Below are 13,944 nucleotides of genomic sequence, written 5' to 3' on the forward strand. Positions count from 1 at the left end.
TTCTTCCTTCTCCATTGGATTGCTTTTGTGTCTTTGTCAAAAAAAAAAAGGTTGGCTGTACTTGTATGGGTGAACATAATTTTCATTTTTCTAGGGTAGATTACCCAGTAGTAGAATTGCTGTCTTTTGGTAAATTTATATCTAAATTTCTGAGAAATTGCTAACCTGTTTCTAGAGTGGCCATACCATTTTTCATTCTCACCAGAAATGGCTGAGAGGTCCACTTGTACATCTTCACCAGCACCAATAATGTATTTTTATTTTAGCTATTCTAATAGGTATGCGGTGATTTGTCCTTTGGGCTTTAATTTGCTTTTCTTTAATGGCTATTGATGGTGAACACCTTTTCATGTGGTTGCTGCATAACCATGTATACTCTTTGGATGAGTATATGTTCAAGCTTTTGCTTATTTTCTGGTGAGATTTCACTTTATATTATTTTTTTTCCATGGAGTTTAGAGAGATCTTAATTTATTCTGAATACATAAAGTCTTTTGTTGAATATCTGATTTACAAGTATTGTTTTCCCTGTATCTTGTCTTTTCATTCTGTTAAATGTCTTTTGAGAGCAAAAATTACTTTTGAAGAATCAAGTTGATATTTTTTCTTTTCTTTTTTTTAAAAGATGATTTATTTGAGAGCGAGAGAGAGAATGAACAGGGGGAGAGGCAGAGGGAGAAGGAGAGAAGCAGACTCCCTGCTGAGTGGGGAGCCTGATGCAGGACTCAATCCCATGATCCTGAGATCATGACCTGAGCCGAAATTAAGAGTCAGGCACTTAATAGTGTGAGCCACCCAGGCGTCCTGGTATTTTTTCTTTTATAGACTGTGTTTTTGGTGTTGTGTCCAAGAATTCGTCACCTAACCCTGTTACAAAAACTTCTAAAACTGTTTTTTTTTTTTTTTTAAAGATTTTATTTATTTACTTGACAGAGAAACCGTGAAGAGAGAACACAAGCAAGGGGAGTGGGAGAGGGAAAAGCAGGCTTCCCAGGAAGCCTGATGTGGGGCTCCATCCCAGGACCTGGGATCATGACCCTAGCCGAAGGCAGGTACTTAATGACTGAGCCACCCAGGTGCCCCTAAAATTGTTTTCTTTTAAGGTTTTATAGTTTTCTGTATTATTCTATCTCTGTAATCCATTTTGTGTTAAGTATTGTATCCATACTCATTTCTTGGTGATCTCATCCAGTTTCATAACTTTGATACCCACTCTGTGCCAAATGTACATCTTTAGCTTGGACCTCTCCCCCAGTGGGCTCTATGTACAGCTCCCTACTTGATATCTCTACTGATGGGTACATCAGACGTGATGCATCAAAGTATGAACTCTTAAATCTATCCTTTGCCTGCTCTGATACTCAGTCTCCAATCTTCCCTGTCTCAGTTAATTTAACTTTATTTTATTTTATTTTATTTTGAAGATTTTCATTTTCTTTTTTTTAAGTAGGACCCATGCCTAACATGGGGCTGAAACTCACAACCAACCCTTAGATTATGAGTTGGATCCTCTACTGACTGAGCCAGCCAGTCACCTCCCCCCAACCCCAACCCCTTTTCTAGCCTCTCAAATGGAAAAACCTTAGGGTCATCCGTCACTTCTCTTTCCCTACACTCCTATCAAATCCATCCATCAACAAATGTTGTTGACTCTTACTTTGAAAGTGAATCCACAAATTGACTACTATAAGATCCATGTTGTATTTGCAGTTAGTCTCCCCTCAGCCTAGTGCCTGGTACAGAGTAGTATGACCCCACTTAATGGTTGAATTGAATGATTGCTTCTTTCTTAAAGAGATGGTATGCAAGACTTTGAGATTTTACCTTTTCTAGTTGAATTATATTATCTTTTAATGTTGACAAAAATAAGTTATTTTTATATCTTCCTTAAGCTTCCTGAATTCATCAGACTTGTTACAGATGGAGTTCCATAAAATTTTGGTCAGTATACTGAATTGTGTTCCAATACAGTTAATATTAAACTTTTCAGTTCTTTCTTTAAGATTTAGTGATAGAATTTTCCAATAGGAGAATGTTCTAGTTTTAATTTTAGTTATAATTTCATACGCTGGTTGAAAAAGTTTTTTTTCATGAAAAAAAAAAGTGCCTCTACTAAAGATTAATATTAATGAAATATACTCATATCAGCACTCTGTATAACATGAGAGTGTGTTGTATGTAAGGCGACTGCTCTGAATTGTTTATAGCAAAAGATACATTCAGTGATTTAAGCAGTAAAACTGATCTTAGTTCCTTCTTCTTTATTTTTTGGTGTAGCTCAGTAATTATTTTTGTTTCTGGTTCATTCCCTCTGTTTCCTGAACTTTATTTTATCATGTACTCCCATGTACCCGAGTGTACTGTATTTTATGCATAAATGGGGCAGAGTAACTTCACAGGTTCTCTTAAGTTGTCACCACAGTTTTGTGCTCTTTAAATATAAGCAGAAGGAAAAGAAATAAAGCATTGACATATTCTTTTTACTATTTTTTTTAAAGATTTTATTTATTTGACAGAAATCACAAGTAGGCAGAGAGGCAGGCAGAGAGAGAGAGGGGAGAAAGCAGGTTCCCTGCGGAGCAGAGAGCCCGACGTGGGGCTCGATCCCAGAACCCTGGGACCATGACCTGAGCCGAAGGCAGAGGCTTTAACCCACTGAGCCACCCAGGCGCCCCTTCTTTTTACTATTTTTAAAGTATGATTATATCTCAGGTCCTTTCTAGCATCTTTGACAACTTGTATTTTCAAAACTGACTCTTTCCTACTTGGAATTTCCCCATTGGTGAGCAAACTAAGGTAGGTTTTCAAATGACCTAATAAAGAAGGTAGACTTAACACCTCCCCTATCTGTTTAGCCAAAGTGAAGTATCAAAAGTAATAATAGATACATTTATTCTACAGTTCAATCTATACCTTTATATTCTTTATAGTTCTAGTCTCCATATCTACATCCTTCCTTCTTGTTCAGGCATTAAAAGAAGAATATGATCCCTGAGGTCTTTCACAAATGCGCATGGTCCTCTCTGTTTGGTGTTATCTTTTATTTGCCATTGGGGTCTGTTCCTTTTTGAGGCTACTAAAGTGTGCCTGACCTCAGGGTGCCTGACAGTTTTGCGTCAGGATTGCTCAGGCTGGCGCCTGTTGCTCTTAGCCCTGGGGAATTGTGTCCCTTAATACTTTGCTGCTGTGAACTCAGGAGTCGCATGCCACTCTTCCCTGAACATGGGATAGTTTTACAACTCCGTAATGGAATACCATTCTGCAGTAAAAAGGAACAAGATATCCATCTATGCTACACCATTGATGAACCTTAAAACATTATTTTATGGAGGTGTTCGTGTAGTTTTCACTATTAGGAGAGTTCTCTTCACATGTAAAAAAGTTCTTAACCACAGTTTCTTAGTTCTGCTGGACACCCCACCACCAGTCTTTCCAACTAACACCTTTGTTTACATCATGGTTTTAAGATGCTGAGTATTTGTGCAGAGGAAGTTAAAGATGTTGTGTGACTAGTTTTGTTTTGTTTTTTAAAGATTTTATTTATTTTATAGAGAGCACTCACCTGTGTGGGTGAGAGAGTACTAGAAAGTGGGGAAGAGAGAGAATCCCAAGCGGACTCCCCCTTAAGCATGGATCCTGACATAGGGTTCGATCTCACAACCTCTAGACCACGACCCAAGCTGAAATCAAGAGTTAGAGGCCTAACCAACTGAGCCACCCAGGCATCTGACCATGTTCTTATGTTATCTTTTCCTATCTCTGGTAAAGAATGGAGAAGCGCTCTGGTGGTATTTAGTTGGTGAAGTGGTGAGTTACTGTCTCATACATTCTCTTTTGAACTATGATAAATATTCACTAGTAAAAAGTAGAAGGCTGTATTTATTTGTGAGTAAGTAGGAGTTTACCATGCAGAAAATCTGATTCTTAAATGTGTGAATGTGACTAGCTATGTGGGCATATTAAAAAGCAGAATGTGGGAGTGTAAAGTGGCACAGCCACTTTGGAAAACAGGTTGGCAATTTCTTAAGTTTAATGTAAACTTATCACATACACATATTCATATGATTTGGCCCTTCTACTCTGAGGTGTCTACTCATTAGAAAGGGAAATACATGTCCACACAAAAACATGTCTGTGAATGTTTATAGTGGTATTACTCCTACTAGACAAAAAGAGAAACAATCCAAATATCCATTAACTGGTGAATAGGTAAACCAGATGTGGTTTATCCATGCAGTAGGTTACTATTTAGCAATAAAAAAGGAAAAAAATGCATGCTACAAGGCGGGTGGACCTCAAAAATATGCTAAGTGATATAAGGACTTAAGTTATACCACATATTGAATGATTGCATTCAACTGAAATGCTCAGAAAAGGCAAATCTGTGTAGAAACAGAAAACAAATGAGTGGTTGTCTGGGTTGGCAGTGGGAGCAAGGACTGAATGCAAATGGGCTTGTGCGAATTTGGGGGGTAATGAAAACGTTCTTAAAACTGGATTATGGTGATGGCTGTACAACTCTATAAATTTACCCAAATCACTGAATTGTATACTTTGAGTTGATGAATTTTATGGTTTGTGTACTATAACTCAGTAAATTTTTTTCAAAAAGGGAATAAAAATGAATTTCATAAACTGAAGTATGAAGAAAAACATAGTTTGACAAATGTAGTCATTTGAGTAATGAGGAAAAGGAGTTGTCTTGGAGGTGTAATCTTTCAGGTAAAAGGAAAAGGATGTTCGTTATACATTGATAAAAGAGTAAATGGAACCCTTCTTTTTTGCCTTGAAATCTGTAGTTAACAGTAACATCAGATGTTTTTACTTAAATTTTTGGATTTCTCCATGTTTTTATACCCTGTGGCTGATAGAGTAAATTGTGATTATATAAAATAACCTTTTTGGAGCAGTTTGTCAAAGACCTTAACATTTGTATCCTTTGGCCTATAATTCTACATAAAAAGTATATTCTCAGGAAATAATTAGAAATGAAAATAAGGATTAGTATTTGGAAATGTTCATACTAGCATTACATAGGCTAATCAAAAACTAGTAATCTACATGCTTTTCACAGTAGGAAGAGTTATTTTTTTGTTTTGTTTTTTTAAAGATTTTATTTATTTAATTGACACAGAGAGCGAGATCACAAGTAGGCAGAGAAGCAGGCAGAGAGAGAGAAGCAGACTCCCCACCGAGTAGAGAGCCTGATGCGGGGCTCAATCCCGGGACCCTGAGATCAGGACCTAGACTGAAGGCAGAGGCTTAACCCACTGAGCCACCCAGGTGCCCAGTAGGAAGAGTTTTTAGAATTGTTTCAGTTATGGCTCTGTTGGTTGCAAGGGGCAGAAATCCTTTTTAACTAGCTGAAGTAAGGCTGGGTTTTGTGAACAGGATGCGGGGCACTCTAACAGCTCCAAAATAGCAAGATCAGTGAGGCCCTTTGGCGATAGGAGCCCAAAGCCGCTTTCCCCATTTCTCACTCTCAGGGGCAAGGCTAGTCACTTCTGTTTTCTTTGTAGGCCTGCTTTGTCCTCAGTCTCTTCTTCAGCCATTCTTTCTTGCACATGGTTCAGTGCTGCTTGCCAGCTCTGAGTCAGTCTTTGTTCCATTTCCAAAATTTCTAGAGCAGGATTCTGGGCTAGGTCGTCTTTTTGAGCCTGAAGTGGTTCAGTGAACAACTGGTGATTTGATCTTCTCCGTCCCCTTTTTGGGGTCTACATTCAGGTTTAGTATAAACCTGAAATGAAATGGTGATGAACAGTGACATTGAAAAAATAGATCTCATGGACCTATATCGCAAATATTATTAAGTTAAAATATTTCTATGACCTTCTGAAAATTGCTTTTCTTCACTCACACTCTCAAAAGAATAGTGTGCATTTGTGGTAGATTCCGGCTTTTTAAAAAAATTATTTTTTTTTATCATTCCTTACTAAAATCTCCATGGTATGACTTCCATCCTTTCTTCTTATTAAAACCACTTTTACTGCAAATCTGGCTCTTAAAAATGTATTAGATACTGTGGCTCTATCATCATATCCAGAGATGCCATCTCTGGACTTGATCTCAGTGATGTTCCTCTCTCTTGACCTTTCTTTGGGCCTCCAGGTCTGCCTCAGTGGATCTTCCTCCTGAGCTCATCCCTTTATTATTGTGGCTGCCCTCTGCCTTACCCCCCTCTTCTTTTCATTTCAGATCCATCCTGCAGTTTCTTTTACCTCTGTGGCTTCAGAGGTCCTTTATATCCCCAAATCTCTGTCTTTATTAGGTGCCTTCTACTGAGTTCTGTAGTAACCACCAGATTTTTGCATATCATCAGAGCTTCTCTTTGAACCTTCATATGAACTTTTTGTACTTCTGTTTATTCTCTGCTGCACTTAACATATTATGTCTTATATAACTTTGTATTCCTGGTAGCACCTACCAGAATTCTTTGACAGTGGATTCACTCAATATTTACCTGTTCATATATTCCTGTTTTTAAAAATGGGCTAATTATATTTGTACGTGATTTTACCTTCTTTCCTTCCTATCCTAAAAAAAATACCGCCAAATTTTTTTCCCAAATTTAAAAATAATTTCCAGCATAGTTGTTTTGGTCAGAGGAAAAAAAACAAAACCCAACTTAGTGGATATGCTTGCTAAGAAAACTTTTAAATATATTTGGGTCTATTAATGTGAGTTTTTCCTGAGAATAAGGACATAAAGCCTACTGAGTTTTGGACACTATCATATGTGGATTTAATTTCTGTACTAGATATTTTCTTGTCCTACTACAAAAAAAAAGAAATCACTGAAAAATTCAACCAATTCAGGGGCGCCTGGGTGGCTCAGTCATTAAGCAGCTGTCTTCGGCTCAGGTCATGAGCCCAGGTCATGGGATGGGGCCACATCAGGCCTCCCTGCTCAGCAGGAAGCCTGCTTCTCCCTCTCCTACCCACCCTGCTTGTGTTCCCTCTCCCACTTTGTCTCTCTCTGTCAAAAAAAAAAAAATAAATCTTAAAAAAAAGAAAAGAAAAGAAAAATTCAGCCAATTCAGAAATATGCCGTGTAGAGATTGAAATTTCCCATTATTATGTATAGAGTTCTTGCAAGTAGAATTGAACCGTAGAAATGGTGGTTCTTTGTGAATACAAAATAAATTTGCTATTGGTTGAAGGGTGAACGTTTAGTTACTGTATAGGGTAGGCAGCAACTGATCACAGATCTGCTTACTAACCTCCACAGTGTGTGTTGCTGTGTGCAAAAGGTCTGTGCTGGAGCTGTGGTATTTTATTAAAGGCTTGGGCATTTTGCCCTATTCCTCTGAATGCAGATAGTTTAGTGCATCAGAGGATAGTTCGAAATCAGATATGAGAGGTAGTATAAGGGTCAGTTAGCAAAGTCGATTCTAATTTATTTTATGTATGTATTTATTTATTTGTAATGGTAGCTTTTACTAGAAGTATGGCTTTGGAATCGTGTGAACATCTTAAAGACTTCTAATGGGTTGCTGCTCTTGGCAGATGATTTTTAACACAACGATAACAACTTTGGTTCATGTATTCAGGGTATAAATGAAAGACAGGAAAATAAATAAAAGACCTAGAAATGTGCTTCTTTAACTCTTGCAGGAGGAACATACTTGATATTTGTAGTAATGACAGGCAGAGTTTCAGCGGAGTTAATGAGACCTGTAAATGGTCATCAAGACTTGGTGCTTCATGGACAGAACACTCAGACATACATTGAGCATGTTAGCTTGGTGGTTATGGCATTACTACTGGGAGAATGGGTCTCTGAGAGAGTATCTTCCATACTTGGGCAAGTCTTGCCACAGACCTCATATTGAAGGTTTCTGCTAATCTATAACTCTCTTACAGAGCATTCCTAGTTGGTATGCTGCATATTAATCAGTGTATCTGCTCAGAGAAGTTAAGGAGACCTGAATTCTTAAAGCTGACTTTTAGGGAAGAGACCATTTAGGAGGTGAGTGTGAGACATAATCTTGAGGGAAAACATGGATGAAAACAGAAAGAACTGTCTTTTTGTGCTTGATTTTATTGTCCATTTTCCTTAAACTTGGTTTAAGTTCTGATCCTTTTCACAGCAGCTTGAAACTTGATATAGATGGTATAGAAACAAGTGGACAACGCATTATTTAGATTCTCTGATAACTTAGCCATGACCATGTCCTGTCCAAATGTGGTAGTAATGTAGAGATGAAATGGGTAATGTCAAAAAGCTGTTTTCCTTTCGGAAGCAGAGTGCATGACAAATCGGTTTGGGAATAGTGTTGAAAACCCTATGAGCGACAAACAAGAGTATGAGAAGGGATTTTTTTTTTTTTTTTTTGGTCTTCTCTGCAATCTGCGTGTTTGGGCAGAAACAAAGGGAAGAAGATACTCTTGGTTAGATTGGTTAAGCATTGGTCCTCTTCCTACCTTTATAATTTAAACTGTAATCTTTCTAACTTGTGTTGCATGCATTGCTGCATTTCCTTTTTATGTGTGCTCTTATTTATTTTCATGGCAAATGCATTTTTAAACAGTCTCTGGGTTAATTATTGCCATTCATTAATTTTCATATTTCCATTTTAATGATATTTTCATTTATTCCTTTTGCTAGCTGGATTGCCTTTTGCAATTCTTACTTCAAGGCATACCCCCTTCCAACGAGGAATATTCTGTAATGATGAGTCCATCAAGTACCCTTACAAAGAAGACACCATACCTTATGCGTTATTAGGTGGAATAATCATTCCATTCAGTATTATTGTTGTAAGTCAAATCCACTTTTCCAAGTTTATCACTTTTGGGCAGTTGGCTTAATTTTGTGTTAATCTGTTAATGATTGAATGCATAAATGTCCAAAACAATGTATATTTTTTTAACATTTAATTGAAGGTGTTATTTGATCAAGATGATCCCAGCTATTTTAAGTGGAACCAAAGGAATAGCAGTGTATAATTAAAAGAACCTTACTGAATGTGTATAGCTTTTATGCTAATCTTTTCCAATTCACTGTGATTTTTAAAGCTCTAATTTGCTGTTATAGTAATCCTGCAATAGATACATGTTATAGCAATATGTTTTTTAGCACTCTTTATACCTAGGGTATTGCTTTATAATTTGTGGACTCTGTATGCGTGTACCTACTTTCTAGTTACAGAGTTCTAAAAGAGAAGAATAACTAATGTCAAGACTTCATTCTAACCCCTGTTAAAGAATTTTTATATAATGCCAGAAAACTAAAGAGAAGAGCCAGAGTTCTATCTATAATCAGCAGTGAACGCAAGAAATTTTTTACTGGTACTGAAACCCAAGAGTAACTATTGCTTTTAGGATTTCAGGTGGGTATGCTTAGAGATTGTGCTCCAAGAAGATGACATCAAGGGATTGCACTAGATTATTTAATAATTTCTCAATTGAGAGAGTCTATGACTTAGATTAAATAACTTTATGCTCCATGACTGATAACTTTAGAAAGAAGATTTATGTTGGTTTAAAGTAGAAAATACGGCCCAACCAGGAGATAGGTCAATGAGATAACATGTATGCCTTGTCTGTTTTGGTGTTTATTGAAAAAAACCTCTTAATTTAGAAATTCAGTGTTTTATTCAAGAATTATCACAGCTCCTTATTAGCATTGAGAATGAATCAACTCATTATTTGTGGTATGTAGTTAATAAAAGAAAACCTGTCTTATAAACATGTTTGTTTTGTGGGACTGTGAGCTCCTGGAAGGCAGAGATGTTGCTTCATTCTTCTTAGTACCCTCGCTACCTGCCATGGAGCCGGGCATGGTGGAACCCGGCATGTCTTAGGTGCGGGAATGACATGAGAGTAATTACATGGGGATATTGGTTGACCCTCCTTTAGTATGGTGAAGTTTTAAGAAATCAGCAGATCCCTTTAATCTAGACAGATCTTTACACTGAATTTTTACTATGGAAAGAATGAAAGCCAAGCCTATCAGTTCCTTTAGGAAGGCAGTAAGAGTAGATTTTAAAAAAATATGTGTGTTTCTAAATAAATAAAATCTTTTTTAAAAAATTTTTTAAATTTTTAAATTTTTAAATTTTTATTTTTTATAAACATATATTTTTATCTCCAGGGGTACAGGTCTGTGAATCGCCAGGTTTACATACTTCACAGCACTCAACATAGCACATACCCCCCCACAATGTCCATAACCCCACCCCCCTTCTCCCAACCCCCCTCCCCCCAGCAACCCTCAGTTTGTTCTGTGAGATTAAGAGTCACTTATGGTTTGTCTCCCTCCTAATCCCATCTTGATTCATTTATTCTTCTCCTACCCCCTTATTAAATAAAATCTTTTTAAAAAAATGTGTGTTTCTGAGATACTATTTAAAGTTTTAGTAGAATTTAAAGTTTTTAGTAGGATACTTAGTTGCAAATAGAGTTGCCCCTCAAACAAGATGGGGTTAAGGGACACTGATACCTGGTGCAGTCAGAAATTGGTGTTAAAAATTTGGACTCCCCCAAAACTTAACTACTAAGAGCCTGGTTGCCTGGAAGCCTTACTGAGAACATAAAGAATCAATTAGCACATATTTTTTATGTTACATGTATTACACAATAAAGTCAGCTAGAGAAAAGAAAATGTTAGTAAAATCCTGAAGAGAGAATACATTTACAGTACTGTATAATAAAAGTGGACTCATTCAGTTGAAACACATGCTATTGAAGGGTCAGCTGTAGTAGCTGGGTCCAGAAAAGATGCTCCCTTGGAGTACTCGAACCCTGCTGCAGATGGACTTGTCTTTCAGTTCGGTTTGACTTTGTGTCTCAGTCAAAAGGATGCTGCACAAGCAAAACTACAGAAATCCAGTACAGACCAGGGGCCTGCAGCAGGACAGAACTCTGATGGCCAGGCTCCTGGAGTGTAGGTGTGGCCTGCATGAGTGCAGGGCCTGACAGAACCCTCAGTGAGCAAGAACTCATTATTTGTATTTAATAAATTCCTAAGTTTTGATGATTTCACCATCAGCTCTGAGAAAGTTATCTCTGTGTTTAATAAAGCAATTACAAAAAAAAAATAAAGCAATTACAAATTGAGTGTAGGTTTCTTAAAAACCTACACTCTTCTTAAAGGTGCTAGGAAAGTACTATTTTTATATCAGCCATATCAGCCAACTCTGCACAGGCTGACAGTTTTATGTACTAACTTAAAAATTTTTCACTTTGTTTAATAACTCCACTGATTGGAGGCATCACTTGGTTAGACATGTAAAAAAAATGTTTAATTTTATTAACTAAAAAGTGAATCAGTTCTTTAAAAAAAAAAATGAGGACTGTGATTCAGGCTTCCTACCAGGTCTTTGACCTGGCTTACAGATGATCCACAGATATATGAGTGATTGAGGGAGCCTGTGGAGAACCAGAGTTAGTAGAGCCATGGGAGAATTTCAATAAGGAGAAATAATCAGTGATGTCAAATACCGTGAGAGGTTAAGGTAAATGAGAGTTGATAAATACCTGTTTAATCCATTTTGACTTTTGAAAAAGATTCAGTAGAATAAAGGGAATGAAAGTAGTTTAAGATATTTAGGAAGAAGTAGAAGTACACCAGTGATTTTAGACTGCACTTTTGGGAAGGTGGTTCCTGAAGGGGAGGCACATAATACAGGGACAGTATAGAGATGTATAAAATCGTCTGGGTTGATGGAGCTATAAAAGAGATGGTGAGAAAATATTGTGGTGCCTAGGTTTTAAATGGTTTGAATTACATATATTTGGGTAATTATTAGCTTTGATCTTCAAAAGCATTTTGTTTTAATCCCCCAGACACTATCTTTAGTTCTTTAATAATTTATCCTATCTTTGGAGTATAAATAATGCATAAGAAGTGATCCCAGCTATAAGGCCACAGTCAGCTTAAGTGTAGACTTCACCAAAGACTAAGCATTGGCATAAATGGCTCAAAGGGCAGGACAAAGTATTAAAATGAAACAAAAATATGGCTGTCATGAGTAGTGAAATGCTCAGACACATCCCTGCATTTAGAAAGTCAGTTTAGAACTTGTCTCTTGTCTGTCTCAGTGAGGATGGAGGGCATAATAAAAAACAATACACGTTGACCAGCATTGGTCAGCTTTAGAGTCCCCCTGCCCTTTCCCAGCATCAAGGATTTTAAGTTTCAGCTTACCTTTGTGAATCAGTTTATCATCTGTGCCCATGGCTCTGAATTCTCCTAGTGAGCTGACTTTCTGTCCCCAGTGTCAAGAACCAGGGTTTGGGTGGCCCTAAAGAATTGGAAAATAATTGAGTGCTTACACTTAAGAACAGCTGACAGTTGAAGTGTGAGAGTTTCAGCTGCTCAAATTGTGGTTGATTGGTGTAATTGGTATATATTGTAAATGATCAAAGAGCAACTCCATAATGAAACACGAGGGAAGTCCTCTCTTGGTGCACATCTCTAAAGGCAGTTGCTGGGACACCTTAACAGTCCGAGGAGACAGTATATATTTTAATACATGGGCCAGTTGGGCCGGTTGGAAGAACCTAAGTGCAGTTGCAGAGTGTGGTATCCCTAGAAGTGCACATGGCTTTTCTCTTCTGAGAGACCTCTTCTCAGAAAGTATCGGATTAACTCATTCACATTAGTTACTGCAATGGGGGAATATATTTTTCTGGGGCTTAATGTTTAGGGGTGTTTACTTTTTACCCATGAGGCACTCCTTTCAATTAAAAAAATTTTTTTTAAAGATTTTATTTATTTATTCGACAGAGATCACAAGTAGGCAGAGAGACAGGCGGAGAGAGAGGAGGAAGCAGGCTCCCTGCCGAACAGAGAGCCCGATGCGGGGCTCGATGCAGGGCTCGATCCCAGGACCCTGAGATCATGACCTGAGCCGAAGGCAGAGGCTTTGACCCACTGAGCCACCCAGGTGCCCCTCAATTAAAATTTCTAATAACCTACTCTGTTGAGGCCACTATGGTGGTACTAGGTTTTTATTCAATGACTAAAACTTGATTCTTGCTTTTGTGGGATTCATAGTCTAGTTGTCAGAGTTTTAACATTCTGATTACAGAGCCATGGAGCTAAATGAAGAAAGAATTTTTGGCGTTAGGTTTTGTTTTTCTTTTTCCTTTAGAGATTTTATTTCTTTATCTGACAGCACAAGGGAGGAGCAGCAGGCAGAAGGAGAGAAAGAAGCAGGCTTCCCGCTGAGTGGGGAGTCTGATGTGGGGCTCGATTCCAGGACCTGGAATCATGACAGATGCTTGGCCACTGAGCCACCCAGACCACCAAGTGCTCCTTTAGTGTTAGGTTCTTAAAAGCTCTTTTAGGAGGCAATCATTTATTTTACCTACAATAAGGTTCACCATGAAAATAATTAATCCACACTAAATGGAAATGTTTGAATGTTTGATATGATTGTTCATGTAAATTTAAGGTGAAGCAGCAAAACTAGTACTTAAGAAAAATTTCGTGACTTCTATCTCCCCACTTCCCCAACATAAATAAGCAAGCTGATTCTTCTTGTTCTACTATTTATTTTGGTCACAGGTAGCTAGAATATGGATTATTTTATCAGCAAGTGTAATTTTGTACAAATTTTCTCCTCAGTATTTTTTGGATTTCTTAAGGTCTGTGAATTGTCAAGTACTGGGAAGGCTTTTCATGCCTTTAAACTCATTATAGCAGCGTATGCTGGCTGACACACACTCTACTAGAATCTGGGAAGGCCTTGTCTTCACTTTTAGTGAGAAATAAAGTCAGTGAAAAATAAAGAGGGAAGTCACTTGAAATGTTTTCTTGGAGAAGGAGAGCATCAAATGTGTGTTTGGTCTGTTAATGAGACTTGTTAAGTCTTATAAAGTCTGTTGAGTCTTGTTAACCAGGCCTCGGGTTCTGGAAAGGCAGGGCTGGGAGGCTCTGTCTGCTGATCTCTGTCCTCTATACACTTTGGTTTCAGTGTTAGATCCCTGCTTTTTT

The 13,944-nt window shown here is 37.7% G+C and overlaps 1 protein-coding gene across 2 annotated transcripts in view; it reads left to right on the forward strand.

Annotated features, from left to right (window-relative positions):
* The window catches only part of PLPP1 (phospholipid phosphatase 1), a 93,397-nt gene that overhangs the window by 50,254 nt on the left and 29,199 nt on the right, over positions 1–13,944 (forward strand). Inside the window, exon 2 of one of the 2 annotated variants that reach the window (XM_044224718.1) lies at positions 8,608–8,759. The exons of the other annotated variant lie outside the window; for it this stretch is intronic. Within the exon in view, the coding sequence (XP_044080653.1) occupies positions 8,608–8,759 (152 nt within the window). The remainder of the gene's footprint in view (positions 1–8,607; positions 8,760–13,944) is intronic. 2 annotated transcript variants of the gene reach the window in all.

The sequence above is a fragment of the Neovison vison genome, chromosome 1 (assembly GCF_020171115.1).
Source record: "Neovison vison isolate M4711 chromosome 1, ASM_NN_V1, whole genome shotgun sequence".
Taxonomy (NCBI): domain Eukaryota; kingdom Metazoa; phylum Chordata; class Mammalia; order Carnivora; family Mustelidae; genus Neogale; species Neogale vison.